Here is a 14,335-nt window from a genome sequence, read left to right as displayed (position 1 = left end):
ATGGTATAGTGGGCACTCTTGACGTGACGTAACTAGTTTTCCTATATTTGGAAGGCTGTACCGGCATACCCTGTAACTATTAAAAATGTGTAAAAAGGGTATTCCCTGTTCATCGAAATCAATCAATATAAGCTTTTTGGGTAGATTTATCTAGCTTTCAATTTATCAGAAATAAATAGTTTTAAAGTTTTCAATACCTGCCCAATCCCCCTAATAATTAAGAAAACAAATGCATTTACTTTGGGTGCAGGGTATTTCTTAGCTAGGCACTCTCTATTAAAGCACCCACTTGTCTTAATTGTTTTGCTAAGAGTGTGTTCGAGTTGGCCTTTAGCCGTGATAAAAATTCTTTAAGCGTCTAGTTTCCATTTATGGAGTTGATGCTTTACCATATGTCGTCTTATATCAAAAAGTATATAACAAGCCTAAATTCTCTAAAATACGCTTTAACTAACATATTTGGGAATAGATTGACATTTATGTATATGAATAACTTACTTCAAGTTACGGCAGCAAAGAATCGTCCAAGTCTATAATTGAAAATCTATTTCTTAAATTTATATATATTGCTAAGTTTTATAGATATTGTAATGTGTGTTTGCTACACATCCTAACTAGCTCTCTCACATTGTAGTTAAGATATTACATTAAGTAAACGTGTCGGAAGTGCCCGATTAGGAGGTACCCTGAACTATCTTCAACCAACCCCAAATGAACCTCGCGCTACACGACCGTTGCCTAAGCTAATAATAATTGCAATTCGATTTGTGTCTATGAGTTTGTGTGTATGTGTGCACATGTACATATATAGAAGTTTTTGCAATTTGTCCTAGATGCCGCAAGCACGTGTCCAATATGAATATAACCACAAGTTCTCTTTAATAACTTCTCTGTTTCTCCACCAATCTTCACGCAATTTGCAGCAGCTGATCTTATTGTGCGATAGAATATTCGTATGTCCACAAAAAGCCGACAATATTAAAAATGTGGCATAAATTGGTGGGTAGTTTCATCTGATATATTTATTTGATTTGATGATATTCACTTTATGGGGTCGAAGATGCTTCCTTCTGCCTGTTACATACATTCGCATAAAAATAGTATACACTTTTTAACCATAATCATGGGTTCAGAGTATAAACATATCTGAACATATCTGAGATCAAACACGTTCTATATGAATGCTCTGAACTCTATAGGCGCTGATTTTAACATCTGTGTGACGCTATGGGGCTCTACAGGATTTGGCAAAATGGCCCCACTGTAGTGCTTATATTTATAGGCAGAAAAAATAAACTTGTTAAGTTACATGCGTACTAATATACATACGAGTGTGTAAATAAGCCCTGTCTAATGTAACCCAAAATATGGCAGCCTGATGAATACGGATGGGCATCAAAACAAGCAATTTATGTAGAACGAAACACACAAGCATAAAATTCAATCTATCATTTTCATGTACCCCTCTCCAGCATCTACACTTGACATTTGTCATGTGGTGGCTGTCACCGAAGACTTAATACCCTTGTGCTTTACGGCAGATATGTTAAAAAAAGAAAGCTCGTAAATGATGGGTTTCGTGAAAATATCTAGGAAAACAGAATATTATTGCGACCTATTCTTCCTATAGAACTGTACCGATCTTGATAAGATTTGGCAGTATAGTAAAATTGGTAAATGTCGGTTAGTTTGTTAGTTATCTTAAAAAACCAAAAAGGTTTTTTATTAAAAATTGATCGCTCCTATAAGATATTGTGGTCCAATGTTGATCAGATTTTGCTTATAAGGAGAAAAATGAATCTAATAAATGCCGAGTTTGCTCAAGATTTTATAATAAACCAAAAAATGACAAAAATATAATACCCCTTTCGAGGATATCAACCTTATTCGCATAAAATGTACAACTTTTATTACTCTGGGCTCATACTTAGCCACTCAACGGTAATTTCGAACAACTTAACTCTCCGCCGTTTGGGAATAATGTAATGCAGCTATTTGTCTGGCATAATATACTTTTGCTTAAATGCATGGAAAGCAGGCATACTACGTGTGAATAGAGTCATTATTATTATTGAAAAATAATGGAGTACAACCAATAATGGACAGTTCGATGTCATTGCCCTTTGGTTTCAGTGCAAAGTTAATAATTATGTGGGTAAATATAAAAAAGGATTAATTATTGAGTGGTTAGTTAATAAATTATCTGTTGTTTACTGACTAATACGTAACTCACTTAGTCAATTCACAAATGTATAGATGACTTAGTAAATTGAAGTTTGCCAAACTATACGAAAGTGAAAATTCCACGTAATAAACAGGAAATACCGTGTACACATTCAATCATGTTTTGGGACAAGTTTTTATACTCTATACCCACTGATATTGGATTAAAAGGGTATATGCAGAACAATATTATTATTTTACCGTTCTTCTATAGCATTCCCAAATCAAGATTAGCTGGAGACTTCTCTTACCGACAGCATTTTTCTGCCTGTAACATACATTTGCACAAAACTTTTACATGTTTTAATGGGTATGACCTTTTGATGCTATATAACTCTAAGCATTGCTGCATTTCTAACAATGTTTGGTTCGCAATCTTGGGCTTTATTCCATTTCCATTCCATTTTAAAATGCATTATCCATACACATGCTCAAACCTCAAATGTATAAACAAAAACGACTCATAATAATGCAACCTATAAAACTGGTTTCACTTATCTGTCTCGTGGCTTGTGGCAGGGGATATTTAGTGGTGGGTATGGGTAAATCGATGGCACTTGTCTGCAAATTTAAACTTGCACTTTCAAGTTTGGGCCGAGTCATTTTACTAGCTTTCGTACTCCTGTCTCTGCTTCCCCTGTCCCCTTGAGCAGCGTAGTGGTAAGTTTGCTGCTGCAGCAACTGCAGTTGCAACAGGCTTAACGAAACACGCCGCCAATACTCTAAAGCCAATGACCAAGAGCAAATTAAGTGGCGGTCATAGAAAACAAGTTTTACCGCTTTATTAAAATGTTTATGGTATACCTTGCAATCCTATACTTAGTTAGCCAATTTTTCACTAGTTTGAGCAAAGTTGCGCACTTTAAGGCTCAAGGTTGTAAGCTAGCTTTATTTAGTCTATGGGCAGTTTCTTGATTAGCATTGTTTAGGCTTGGAAATATATCATCTTCTTATTAAGCTTATTATTTCATTACAATTTTATCGTTTTGATATGCTTGCTATAAACGGCAACAACAACAATAGCAACATCAATAGTTATTGTATATTAATTATAATTAAAACAAAGACCCCGATATCTTTATTGTTTCCACCGACTTCGTAGTTATTAAAATTCAACTAAGGTGTTAACATACTCAATTCTTTTTTGATTTGTTGTGTAAATGTACGATTTCATGTTGAATGTACATTTAAATGTATGTGAGAGATTGAGAGTTTTTGGCAAAATGCAAATAGAACACAACAAATTGAATGACATTAATACAAATACATACCAAATATGTTTTTGTGTGGCTGCTTTGTGCGCAGGAAAAATGTTTTCCCCAAATTATTGATTATCAAATTTATATTATAAACGCAAGCCGCAGGAAGTTTCCGGTACGGTTTTAATGAAAATATCAAACACCAAAAATGCTAGCATTTTGCAAAGAAATTATGCATGTTTATATTCATTGCACATATTTTGGTTGAGCCTACTTTTAATCAGTACTTTAAGAGATCAAATGTTACCCTATGTGAAGCCTAAATAATTTATTTTTTTACTTATTTATTATTATGCATTACTAAATATAAATAATTTTTTTTCCGAACACAGTGCAAACCTTTACACAAAAAGCCGAATCAATTTAATACGTGAACATCTACCATGTTAAAATTATTTTATAATATTATTTCATTACTAATTTCTAATTTTCCGCAATGACTGGCCTTCACTCCTTTGATTATTTTTATTTTAATTCCCTACAATTATTTTTTTTTCATTGAATTCGTTGGGGATGCATTTTGTGACCCAAATATAATTGATTGAAAAGCTAGCAAGCTAAACTTATTATTGAAGGTACGTTGGTGGTTGTGAAAAATCGGTTGTAAAAAACTTGGAAATAATATTATTATTATTACTAATAGCAATAATAATAATAATTAAAAAATTATTGATAATAATAATAATAATAATAATAATAATAAATAGTAAATTATTATAATAATAGTAATAATGATAATAATAATAGTCCACTGTTGAGCCGTGTGAGTTGCCTGAGCTCGCTTTTATTGCTGAGCTCTTGTGTTGTCCTCCAAACAAAATACAAATGCATGTAAAATTTCACCATGGATCTAATGTGAGCAATGCAGTTGCATTCATAACTTTTGAACAGATTCTTATTTAAAATGTTTTGCACTCAACATTTGCTCTTTCAGCACACAAACGTTTACGACGCACACTCTGCACTTTTTGGAAACAAACACTTATAACATATATATCTATTTATAAATTTTGCGGGTAGTTAAAGCGTGTTGCTCGCGGCCGAAAATCAGTTAATATCGATTGTATTTACAGCGTATGATACTATCCGCACAAATAAACAACAAGTGCTTTTAGTTATGGAATTGTCAAGTTAGATACCTATATATATATATATGTATGTACAACCTAGTATGTATACGTTTATCTGTATTGTTACAGATTAGCGGCAGTGTAATGTATATCACGTTTACGCGTACCTGTTTGCAAGCGTTGCGCTGTCCGTGTGTGCTGAATTGCAACTGAACTCGAGCTCCAATGTTGCTCCAATGATTGTTGAATCGTCGTAGGCAACATTTGTTGCCATCAAACTGGTTGCTTGCCCCTCCGCTATAGTTGCGTCAACATTTCTGGTTGTTACCTCAGTTATGCTTGTATTATTATTGCCTTTTGTTGTGCTCGCTACTTCGGTGTTTGTTTTGACTGTTGCTTCGTTATGCTGAATACTCGCTGTTGCTTCAGTTTGGCAACATGTATGACAACTTTTCTTGATGCTAGCCTCTGTTGATGTTTTACTCTTGGCCCCGGCAACATAATCATCATTTGGTAACGGTTGACTCGATTCAGTTGCATCCATCGTTGTGCTTGGTAAGGAGTTCTCCACAATGTCCTTGAGCTGCTCTTGCTCTTGCAAGAGGTTCGTTGTGAGGTTCGTACCTACCGATTGTGCAAATACGCCAGACTTATCAAGTTCTGGCTGTATAAAGCACACATCCTGTAAAAAATGTAAAAAATAAATTGAAGAAAATATTATTCCTGCTTGTTTCATAAAGATCCTACAATAAACATCGCATTTTATTTAGTGCAGGGTTTAAATGAAATGATAATTTTATACCCCTAGATAGCATATTATAATTATGTCATGCAATTTGTAACGCATAGAAGGAGATATCTCCGAGCCCCATCAAATATATATATTCTATATCAGTATCAACAGCCGATTTGATAAAGCCACGTCCATCTGTCTGCTTCTATTCGAGCAAGTCTCAGTTTTGAAGCCGTCTTTCTGATGTAGGCAATACATATGTTGGAATCGGCCTGATCGGATCACTATATCATATAGCTGCCATAGAAACGATAGGTCAAAAATAAGTACTTCTCAAACCCGCCATTTCTTACTTAAACTTTGCTGCTTGCATTAAATTTTATCAATATCGCACTACTATATTATATAGGACTATGGGAAGAATCAGTCGAAAATGAGTTTTTGTATTGCAAAATACTCTGTTTCCCAAGATATTTTCATTAAACACAAATTTCCGAGCAAACCCAAAAGGAAAATGTCCGAATGGGTATTAAATTTTCGGCGTACCGAAGACTTCTTTAGTTTCTCATTAATTTGGGCTTTATTTGCTTGTAAAGGTATGGATTCCTAGCTTTAGTTTATTAAATTTGCATGCTTACCTTTTTTTTTTGACCAGAATTCGATGATTGTAGAGCCCCTTCCGTTGAGGGTGCGACACTTAAGCCGCCTATCGAGTTTTCGCTGCGTGCATCGTAGAAAACATCATCATCATCCGCTTCCGGTGCAGTTTTGCTTGGCACCATTGTTGCATTGCTCTTTCCGGTTTCTTCTGCTATCAGTGCCAATTGAGCTGCGTCTGTTAATACAACTGGCTCTGTGCATTTTACAGTAGCTTCAACTATTTTAACAGCCGCTTGCCCTGTAGTTGTGGGAGTTTCGCTGGCTTCACTCTCTAAAGAGCGTGACTTAGTGTCGTCCTGAAGTCCCTCCATATTGGCCTTTAATTCTTGCAGATCTGAGTAAGTGGCTGGCGAGGGTGGCGGTGGCGCGGGTATATCCTTGCGACGTATGGTTGACGCTGGGTTGCCGCTATTCGAGCGATGATGTTTCTTACCTGATGTACCCACTGTAGATGAGGCAATTGGCTCAATTGAAGCTGTAGGTGCACTTCGATCACGTCGCTCTCTTAGCTCTGTTTCTTTGTGCATGGTCCTTTGTTTGTTGCCTTTAGGCCCTTCCTCCGACGTTGCGCGGCTCTGCCACTTTGGTGTAGCACCTGTTGTGGACGCTACTAGTCGATCCAATGAAGGATATTCATGTATTTCCGTAGGATGCAGCTTACGATTACTTTGTGTGTGCGTCGTATCTTCCTCTGGTGTCTGCTTTTGCGACTGATTTTTAAGGCTGGTCCTAGGCGCCGGCGTGGGCTTTGCTGTCATGCCCCGCCCTTTGCTAAGTGGCAATGTCGTCACAATAAATGTCGCTTCCAGAGGATATGATGCTTTGATTTTAGGACTTAAATCGGAGTTATTGTTGGTGCTGGTTCGATATCCACGACGTGTTGAGTCCAAACTATTATTACGCTGCGTTTCGGACTGATAAATGCTGCGCTTTACATCATTGACATGCTTGAAGAAGTCCATGGCATATTTGTTCTGCTTGAGGTCGAGCTGTTGCGGCTGCGGCTGTTCAGGGGTCGGTGCCTTGTAGCTAGTAGTTGGATCCGTCGGTCCACTAGATGGCAACGTACCTGCCGCCGTTTTACGGGGTATGCCACTGCTGCCACCACGCGCCATCGAGCCATAAATATCATCAAAGTCGGAGCTGAAATAGCTCGATGAGCAGTCGCAGTTACGGCACTCGTAGCGACAGTTATCCGTGTTGCTGCATTTATCAGCCGGGGTCACACCGACTCCAGCAGCACTCATGACGCCGTCAAAGCTGCAGCGTCTACAGTCATAGGCAACTCGACAGTTCTCCGTGCTGCCAAAAAGTCGACGATGATTTGTGCGAGGAGTGTGCGAGGAGAAGAGACTGGAGCGATGCGGGTATCGCGAGTACCGCTGTGAATTATCGCTGCTGCGCAGAGAAAATTCACTCAGGATGGAAGCCTTTGAGTCGCTCTTGTACATATGCGATTCAAATTGATCGACCAAAATTTGCGAGCCACCAATAGGTCTACTGGCCGCGCACATTAAAGGATGCAGCGATGGCGCCCCTACTCCTCCTATAGCATAGTAGATGTCAGCCGTGGCCGGAGCTGCAAACACATTCGCGTCTAATAGTGGCATTGTGTTATATTTGTGATAGGGCAGTGAGTCACTAGACGAGGAAGACTTCGTATTAATACGGTGCCCGGATGAGGCTGTCGGTGCAACACTACCATTTTTGTAGCCGACAATATAACCCTGTTGCAGATGCTGTTGCGGTTGCGGTTGCCGTGCTGTCACCTGTGCCAGCAACAGGCTGCCGCCTACGTTGTAGTGATTCGCAAGCGGACGACTTGCTAAGTTATGCTGGTGAGACCTGGAATGTTCTTGGTGTTTATTAAATCCTCTGTAAGCTGGTTGCTGCTTTTGATGCTGATCTTGTTGTTGGTGGTTGCGATGGTTATTATTATTATGCTGCTGCTCGCAGGAAGATATCGTGGCAGATGTGGATGTTTTCGCAGAAGATTTCTGGAACTGCAGTATTGGATTGTATTCGCCCGTTATTGCCACGGGTGTCGTTTCAATTTTATATACGCCCGGATTGCTTGGATTGTATGACTGAAATTCAAGAATGTGGGCAGCCGGAAATCCACTTTCTGTGCTTGCCAGCTTATCGCTGCCATTGTCCTGCTGCAGTTGACTATTTGCCGTCGACTCACCTTGGACTAGACAATACTTGCAATTTTCATTTCTGCATTGCTGCATGCAGAGCTCACAATCGGCAAAAACGACTGAATCTGGCAAACATTGCTGTTGCTGCTGGTGCTGTCTTTCGACATCCTCATCGGGTAGCACAGTTCCAGCTGTTATTGGTGCACTGTTTTTTGGTTTAATTGAGCTTGGCGTATCCTTAAAGAATATCTCTTCATAAATGTTCTCTTCGCTGCGTGTATGCAATTTCTTGACACTATTGCCGGCTGTATCACCTGTATTGCGTTTCTTATCAAGCTTCTTAGAGCTCTTTAAGCCCTCCTTCAGGAGGTAGTAGTTAAAGCTCTTGATACCAATTTCGCCTTTTAAAAGACGTCGCCCAATTGGCAACTTAACATTCGTCTCTATGGGTAACGTGGCGGCCGAGTTCTGTGCCGAGCTACGTACCGAGAAAAGGTCATCCTGATCGCTGGAGCCCCGACCAAGTTTCATTTCTGTTTCCAGGTATTTCTTCCGATTGTGTTCCTTCCGAGTGTTTAGTGTTTCGAGCTCGTAACTCTGTATGCTTTTTGCTGGAATCTGCTGCAGATGTGGCTGTGTTCCCTTTCGGCTGTTGTCAAGGCTCAGATTTCGCTTTTGCTTGGAGCTGCGCTTTTGAGGGGCCGATTTCTTATCATTCTTCTCGGCCCCAGTAACTGCTAAATTTCGCTCCAGGCTTAAAGCACGCCTTGGTACGCTACCATCTTTAAATAGCCTCGGTTGCTCGTTGTCCGAACTACTGGAATCAAAGTTTATGCTTACTGCTCCACTGTTGCTGGGTGCATTCATCGCATACTTTAAAAAGTCCTTTGTCAATTGACTGCGTTTACCTAAAGAGCTGCTACTTGCCACCGGCTGCGTAGAGTTATCGGAACTAAGTTTATAATCTCTCGAAGATTTTCCCGATATGCTGCTCCGGCGCTGGGGGTTTGCAAGATGGCTTATGTCTTCTGTGTAGGCCGGATCATCATAGATGCGATCACGTACAGCTGCAGGGCGATCTTTTGACTGCAGATTAAACATTATCAAGGAGTGAAATTTGTCCTGAAGCGTACACTTTAAAAATTTGTCTATTACCAACCTTTATTTTAATCTTCTTGCGACTACGGTGTGGTGTGGTAACGTCCGGTAATTTGAGTAATTTTGGCCTTATGGGGCGTTTCGATGATTTTGCTCGGTCGCTTGTCAAGTCAAGAAAGGTTTCCGTTGCCATCGCTGCGGTTATTTCTTTGTATCCTTCTTTTATTAAGGCTATAACAAGGATTGTAATTTATACATATATAATTAGAAATTTATTTTAAAAAAACCAAAGTTCAAACAAGAAAACGCAACACACAGTTAAAGTGACCTTCGTGGCTTTTATCATAAATATGTACATAGTAAGAAAATAAATTGTCACATGCTTACCCCCACTGAATAAAGAAATCATATGAGAAATAATTACATAGTTCTTTTTCGAGGCCCATAAGCTCGGTTTGAAAAGTACACTCTGGATTATTTAGGTTTGTTATTTTTTAACTGATTTAATTTCATCTGACATTTGTTTCTATTTGTAGCTAACATTTTTGCACCCTTTCCTATTTTTAGGCTTACTCAAATTTACTATTTCAACTTGTTGTAACCTACCTATGTTGATTCATGTTGCGGTCCTCTACGTCTTCCCCTTGTAAGTTTTTGTGTAAGTGCCTGTGTGAGAGCTGTGCACGAACATTGTTCTTGCGAAACAAATATGTTTAGGGTGTGGCTGTAGTAATTCTGCAGTTTGTAAATATTAAGTGCTATTAAAGGATATAAACCATAAGTAAGACGATACCTCATATCTCAAAACATGTCCCTTGGAAAAAACTTAAGCTATTTACAAGTTTGGAGTTTTCTAGGGATTTAAAAATATGTTTTCATATTTATTTAGTTATTAATTGTTTATTATATTTCTTACAGCATCTAAACCTAATAACTTCAAACGGATTTCGACATTATAATTAAAATTAAAATAGAATTTCAACAAACGCATTACGATTTTTAGTCATTTAAAGACAAAAAAAAAGCAAGAAAATCTGTATTTAAAAACGTTTTGCAATACGGAGAAGCACTTATGGAGCATAGTGCATAACTACCTAATGTACATTTTGAAGAGAGTATTATGTGAGGATAAATTTTACTCTTAAACATGAAATATAAGCAAAAACACATATAGAAAATATTTTGTTTTATTTTGTTTATTTTCTTTTGATACGGAAAAACAACATAACAAGTATTGGGGAATACTTTCAGCACATACCCACATAATATCAAACCGCATCCGATTTAATTTCCCCAGCTTTTATTTTATTCCATTGCTTTATTTATTAATTTGTTAAACACACTTACACGCCTTCACTATGTAATCTACTTGGCAGCTCTTAATTGCAATCCCGTTTCGAGATACAAACAATATTCTATCAGAAATTGCGGCGCAGCACACGAACACGACGTACTTTCTGTCTAAACTGAACAACATTTGCGGCGTTGCCAAAAGCTTTTTGCAATATACTTAAATCCAAACAGAAGAGAACAAATTCGGAAACAGAATATTGCTCCTTTTCACAACCCGATTAAAAGCTTTTCAACTTGCCATCCTCAAAACGTCGACAAGGAGGCTGACAGTTCTTATGCACTGTTCCAGATTTCTACAACTATTCCTTTGACGTTTGCACAGTGAAAGTGAGGCAACAACTCGGCGACTCATATGTATCTCCTATAGTTGCTCGGCGCATGCGTTAATTTGCTACAATTGATATTTTCATTTACATTTATTTGCGAATCCACTATCCTCTTCAGAGACCAATGCATTGCTTAAACACATCGTACATATTTGTCCATATCTATTTTATAGCTTTTCATGTCGTAAACATTAAATAATTATTATACAATTTATATTACTTTGAAGCTATCTAACAAGGATGCCAATATGTTGTTTTTACGAGATATCGAAAAAAAAGGTATAAGCTCGATCTTCGTATAGCAGAAAACATGTCTCAAGAATTTTTAGTTTCCGAAATCTATGCGTTCACTCTGACGGACGGACGGACGGACAGACGAAACTACATCGATGCAGCTCGTCATCCTGATTAAGAATATATCTTATTTATGGAGATAATTGGGTAGATTTACCCTAAAACAATATACCCTTTTGACCCATATTCAATGAGTGCAGGGTAGGCAACCACAGCATCCCTTTAAAAATATTGAAATTCTCTTCAAGTCAAGTTGATGCCCCGATTAGTTTCTCCTATTCAGAGCTGCGCATGGCAAATACAAAACCAATGTTGTTGATTGTTGAAAGTGTTTCGTTTGTATTAGCACGTGTTCAACTACACATACGAAAACACACACAAAACAAAGAAAAACTTTAGCCGGCAACATGTTGCTGAGTTTGCGTGGGCGAAGCTTAAGTGGCCACGTGTGCGCGCTGCAAATGTGGATGGATGTATGAGGATTTCCTCTTTTGTGTATATATTATCACCTTTATATATATTTGTACATTTATATATACAATTACAGATACATTGCAATGCGCAATATACTTCAACTTTTCTGTATTTTACAAATATATATATGTATGTATAGCTGCAAGTTGGCTGCCTCGACGATGTCCTTGAATTTAATTCTGAGTTTGTATTCTTTGTTTGCAATGCTGCAGGTTGCTTAGTGCCCAAGCACTTGACTATTTGATTTTATCATTTGAAACCAAAAATATATTACCGATTATCACACAATATTTCTGGAAAAGCTCTCCATTCACCGTTCAACGATGACCAATATAAACTATCTTTAGTATACAATCGTTTTACAGTAATATTTAACACTTGCAGCAGTAACGTTGTCTTTGTATTTGCCCACGACTTAAAATGCTTTTACGGATTGGACTATGATCAGACCAAGAAATAATCACAGTTTTATATACATATATCGATCATTTGTATTTTCATTGAATTTTGTGTCATTTGATTCCAAGTCTATGGCACATAAGTACATTAGTATTGTTTGAGTTCATCAATATATCGTATATGCAGCAATGGATGGTGAGGGAGAGAAGACAGCATATAGATTAAGTTTCGCTCTCGACGTTAATGGACGTTTTGTTTTAATTAAGGTACCCTATTATTTTGTAATTGTGCTTACATTCTGGCTGCTGCTCATCTTATATACATTAAAACGGCAGTTCCATTGCTATAAGCGAAGACGGCAGATCTTTTACATCAAGAAATTACAATTGGAGATAAGAAAAAAACTGAAAAGGGAGCAGCTGACGTTCGACGTAGCCAGGAATATTTTGCATGCAAGCATGGTGCAAACTGGCCACAGTAGCATTAGGAAAATAGCCCAGCTGACGGATCTACATACTCTACTTCAGGATATAAACGACCAATTGGAAAAATTACATAGTTCGCTGGATTTTAACTAGTAACTGCAACTAAACCGTCAGCGGCAAAGACATAATCAATAAAATTATTAGTTCTTGGATTTAAGAGTAAATAAATATACACATTATTTTGATAATAATTTGTTAAATCACAACAATGCAAAGGGAACGTTAAAGTCTAAACCTAAAAGGCTTCTACGATATACCTTTAGGGCTTCATGAAGCCGCGCGACCAGTTCTTAACCATAGGCTTTGGCTTACTCAGCTTCTCGAATTCATCGGCCTGCATCTGTTCACATAGCTTTCGTTGATTTTCGCGAAATTTAGCAATGGGCTCCTCAAACTGATTATAATATTGAAGAACCTCCCGCACATCGTCCACTTCACTGCTTCCGAGCACGCTCAGGAACGAGATAAGATCAAATAATGTTGTGTCATCGTCGTTTCCGGACCAGCGTGGTATCGAAAATGTATTTCCCGGGTGCATTTTAGTCGAGTTTTTGTCCCAGTCCACGACTACCACACGCTTGAGATCACGATTCAGATTATCAAGATTCTTAACGTGGTGGCCACCAACAAAGTGAGTTGAATCACGCACAAGACGGTACATTATATAGCCGCTGGGATCGAGGGCATCAAGCAGTGGAAAAACCGTCATTCCTTGCTCGGCTGTATATACAACAATCTCAAAATATTTGGAACATTCCCTTAAGAAAACATCCACGCCAGGACGTTTTTTAAAACGCCACCCCGTTTGATAAGTCCAGTCAGGATGTATAAGTAGGTCCTTAACCTCAAGTACCAGGGTGTAGGGGGGTTGAACATAAGGTGCCTGTAACGGATCAGGCAGCAATTTCTGACTCGAGGGTTCCTGAATGAACCTTTGAAAATGATTGAGCGACTTAAAAGTACGTGCCATGTATTGCTTAACCAGCGGCAACGAACTGAACTCGTCCGTAACTTCGTTTCCTTGTTCATCAAGCGACGGCTTACCAAAGAAGTAAATAGCCCAAAAAGAGAATATCACACCTCCCACACCAAAGACCCCAAACCCTATTTTCATACGCTTCCAGGCCCGCTCCATTTCCCTAAGTTCTTCCTCTTCCTCACGCTTACGGCGATCACGACTCGCCTCATCGTCTAGCTCCATTGATGTCTGCGGGAATAATTTAGACAGTATCTGCGTTGATGTTTTCTCACATGTTGAGTAGCGACGGTGTATCAAATACACAAGATGCGGGGATTCTAAACAGTTTGAATATAGATTGCAGGGTGGCATATACGCCCTCTTTTCTTTGCACTTAATTCCCGCCTGTGTCTGTAGCATGACACTATTAATCATGGTGTGCCATAAGCCTGATGTGAGCGCACGAGAAGTATTTATGAGCTTGCGGCTGAAGCGTGAGCCCCCGTACAGCATTCGCCCTATTGCGATTGGAGTCATTTGCAAATTGCAACGTACTATGTCTGCAGATTCAAATAAATGAATTATTTTGATTTTCCAATTTACGAAATGGCCACTGAAAAATTTGACATTTTTGTTTAAATCAGCCGAGGAATTTTTTTTAGTTTTGTTGTTTTTCTTAAATTGTCACCACTCAATGAAAGTTAAAGTATGCTTGCTGAGACATTTTTGAAGCCATACAACATTTTTCCACTTAAAAAAAACATAATCAAATTAGAAACGTAGTAAATAAAATAGCACTAGTTAAATAATTATGTATAAGCAAAATAGGTTAGATTTAATATATTTATTTATAATAAATACA

At 38.2% G+C, this 14,335-nt stretch overlaps 2 protein-coding genes across 6 annotated transcripts in view; both read right to left on the bottom strand.

The window, feature by feature from the left end:
- Nucleotides 1-9,706, bottom strand: part of RhoGEF3 (Rho guanine nucleotide exchange factor 3) — a 31,918-nt gene extending 22,212 nt beyond the window's left edge. For all 5 annotated transcript variants that reach the window (XM_064683301.1, XM_064683302.1, XM_064683303.1 and 2 more), the window contains exons 1-4: nucleotides 9,572-9,706; nucleotides 9,246-9,415; nucleotides 5,924-9,172; nucleotides 4,720-5,234 (exon numbers count right to left, since the gene is read on the bottom strand). In XM_064683301.1, coding sequence (XP_064539371.1) covers nucleotides 4,720-5,234; nucleotides 5,924-9,172; nucleotides 9,246-9,415; nucleotides 9,572-9,593 — 3,956 coding nt within the window. In that variant the 5' untranslated portion in view covers nucleotides 9,594-9,706. The remainder of the gene's footprint in view (nucleotides 1-4,719; nucleotides 5,235-5,923; nucleotides 9,173-9,245; nucleotides 9,416-9,571) is intronic.
- Nucleotides 9,707-12,647: 2,941 nt separating this feature from the next.
- On the bottom strand, nucleotides 12,648-14,151 carry ttm2 (tiny tim 2). Its single transcript, XM_064683329.1, has one exon. It carries the CDS (start codon nucleotides 14,008-14,010, stop codon nucleotides 12,775-12,777), a length of 1,236 nt encoding a protein of 411 aa, XP_064539399.1. The 5' UTR covers nucleotides 14,011-14,151; the 3' UTR covers nucleotides 12,648-12,774.
- Between the last annotated feature and the right edge of the window lie 184 nt (nucleotides 14,152-14,335).

The sequence above is a fragment of the Drosophila montana genome, unplaced genomic scaffold, assembly GCF_035044405.1.
Source record: "Drosophila montana isolate Dmon_TW-CO22-7 unplaced genomic scaffold, ASM3504440v1 contig_2592_1, whole genome shotgun sequence".
Classification (NCBI taxonomy): Eukaryota; Metazoa; Arthropoda; class Insecta; order Diptera; family Drosophilidae; genus Drosophila; species Drosophila montana.
Note: the sequence above shows the minus strand (reverse complement) of the source record. Positions and strands in the feature narration are given on the sequence as shown.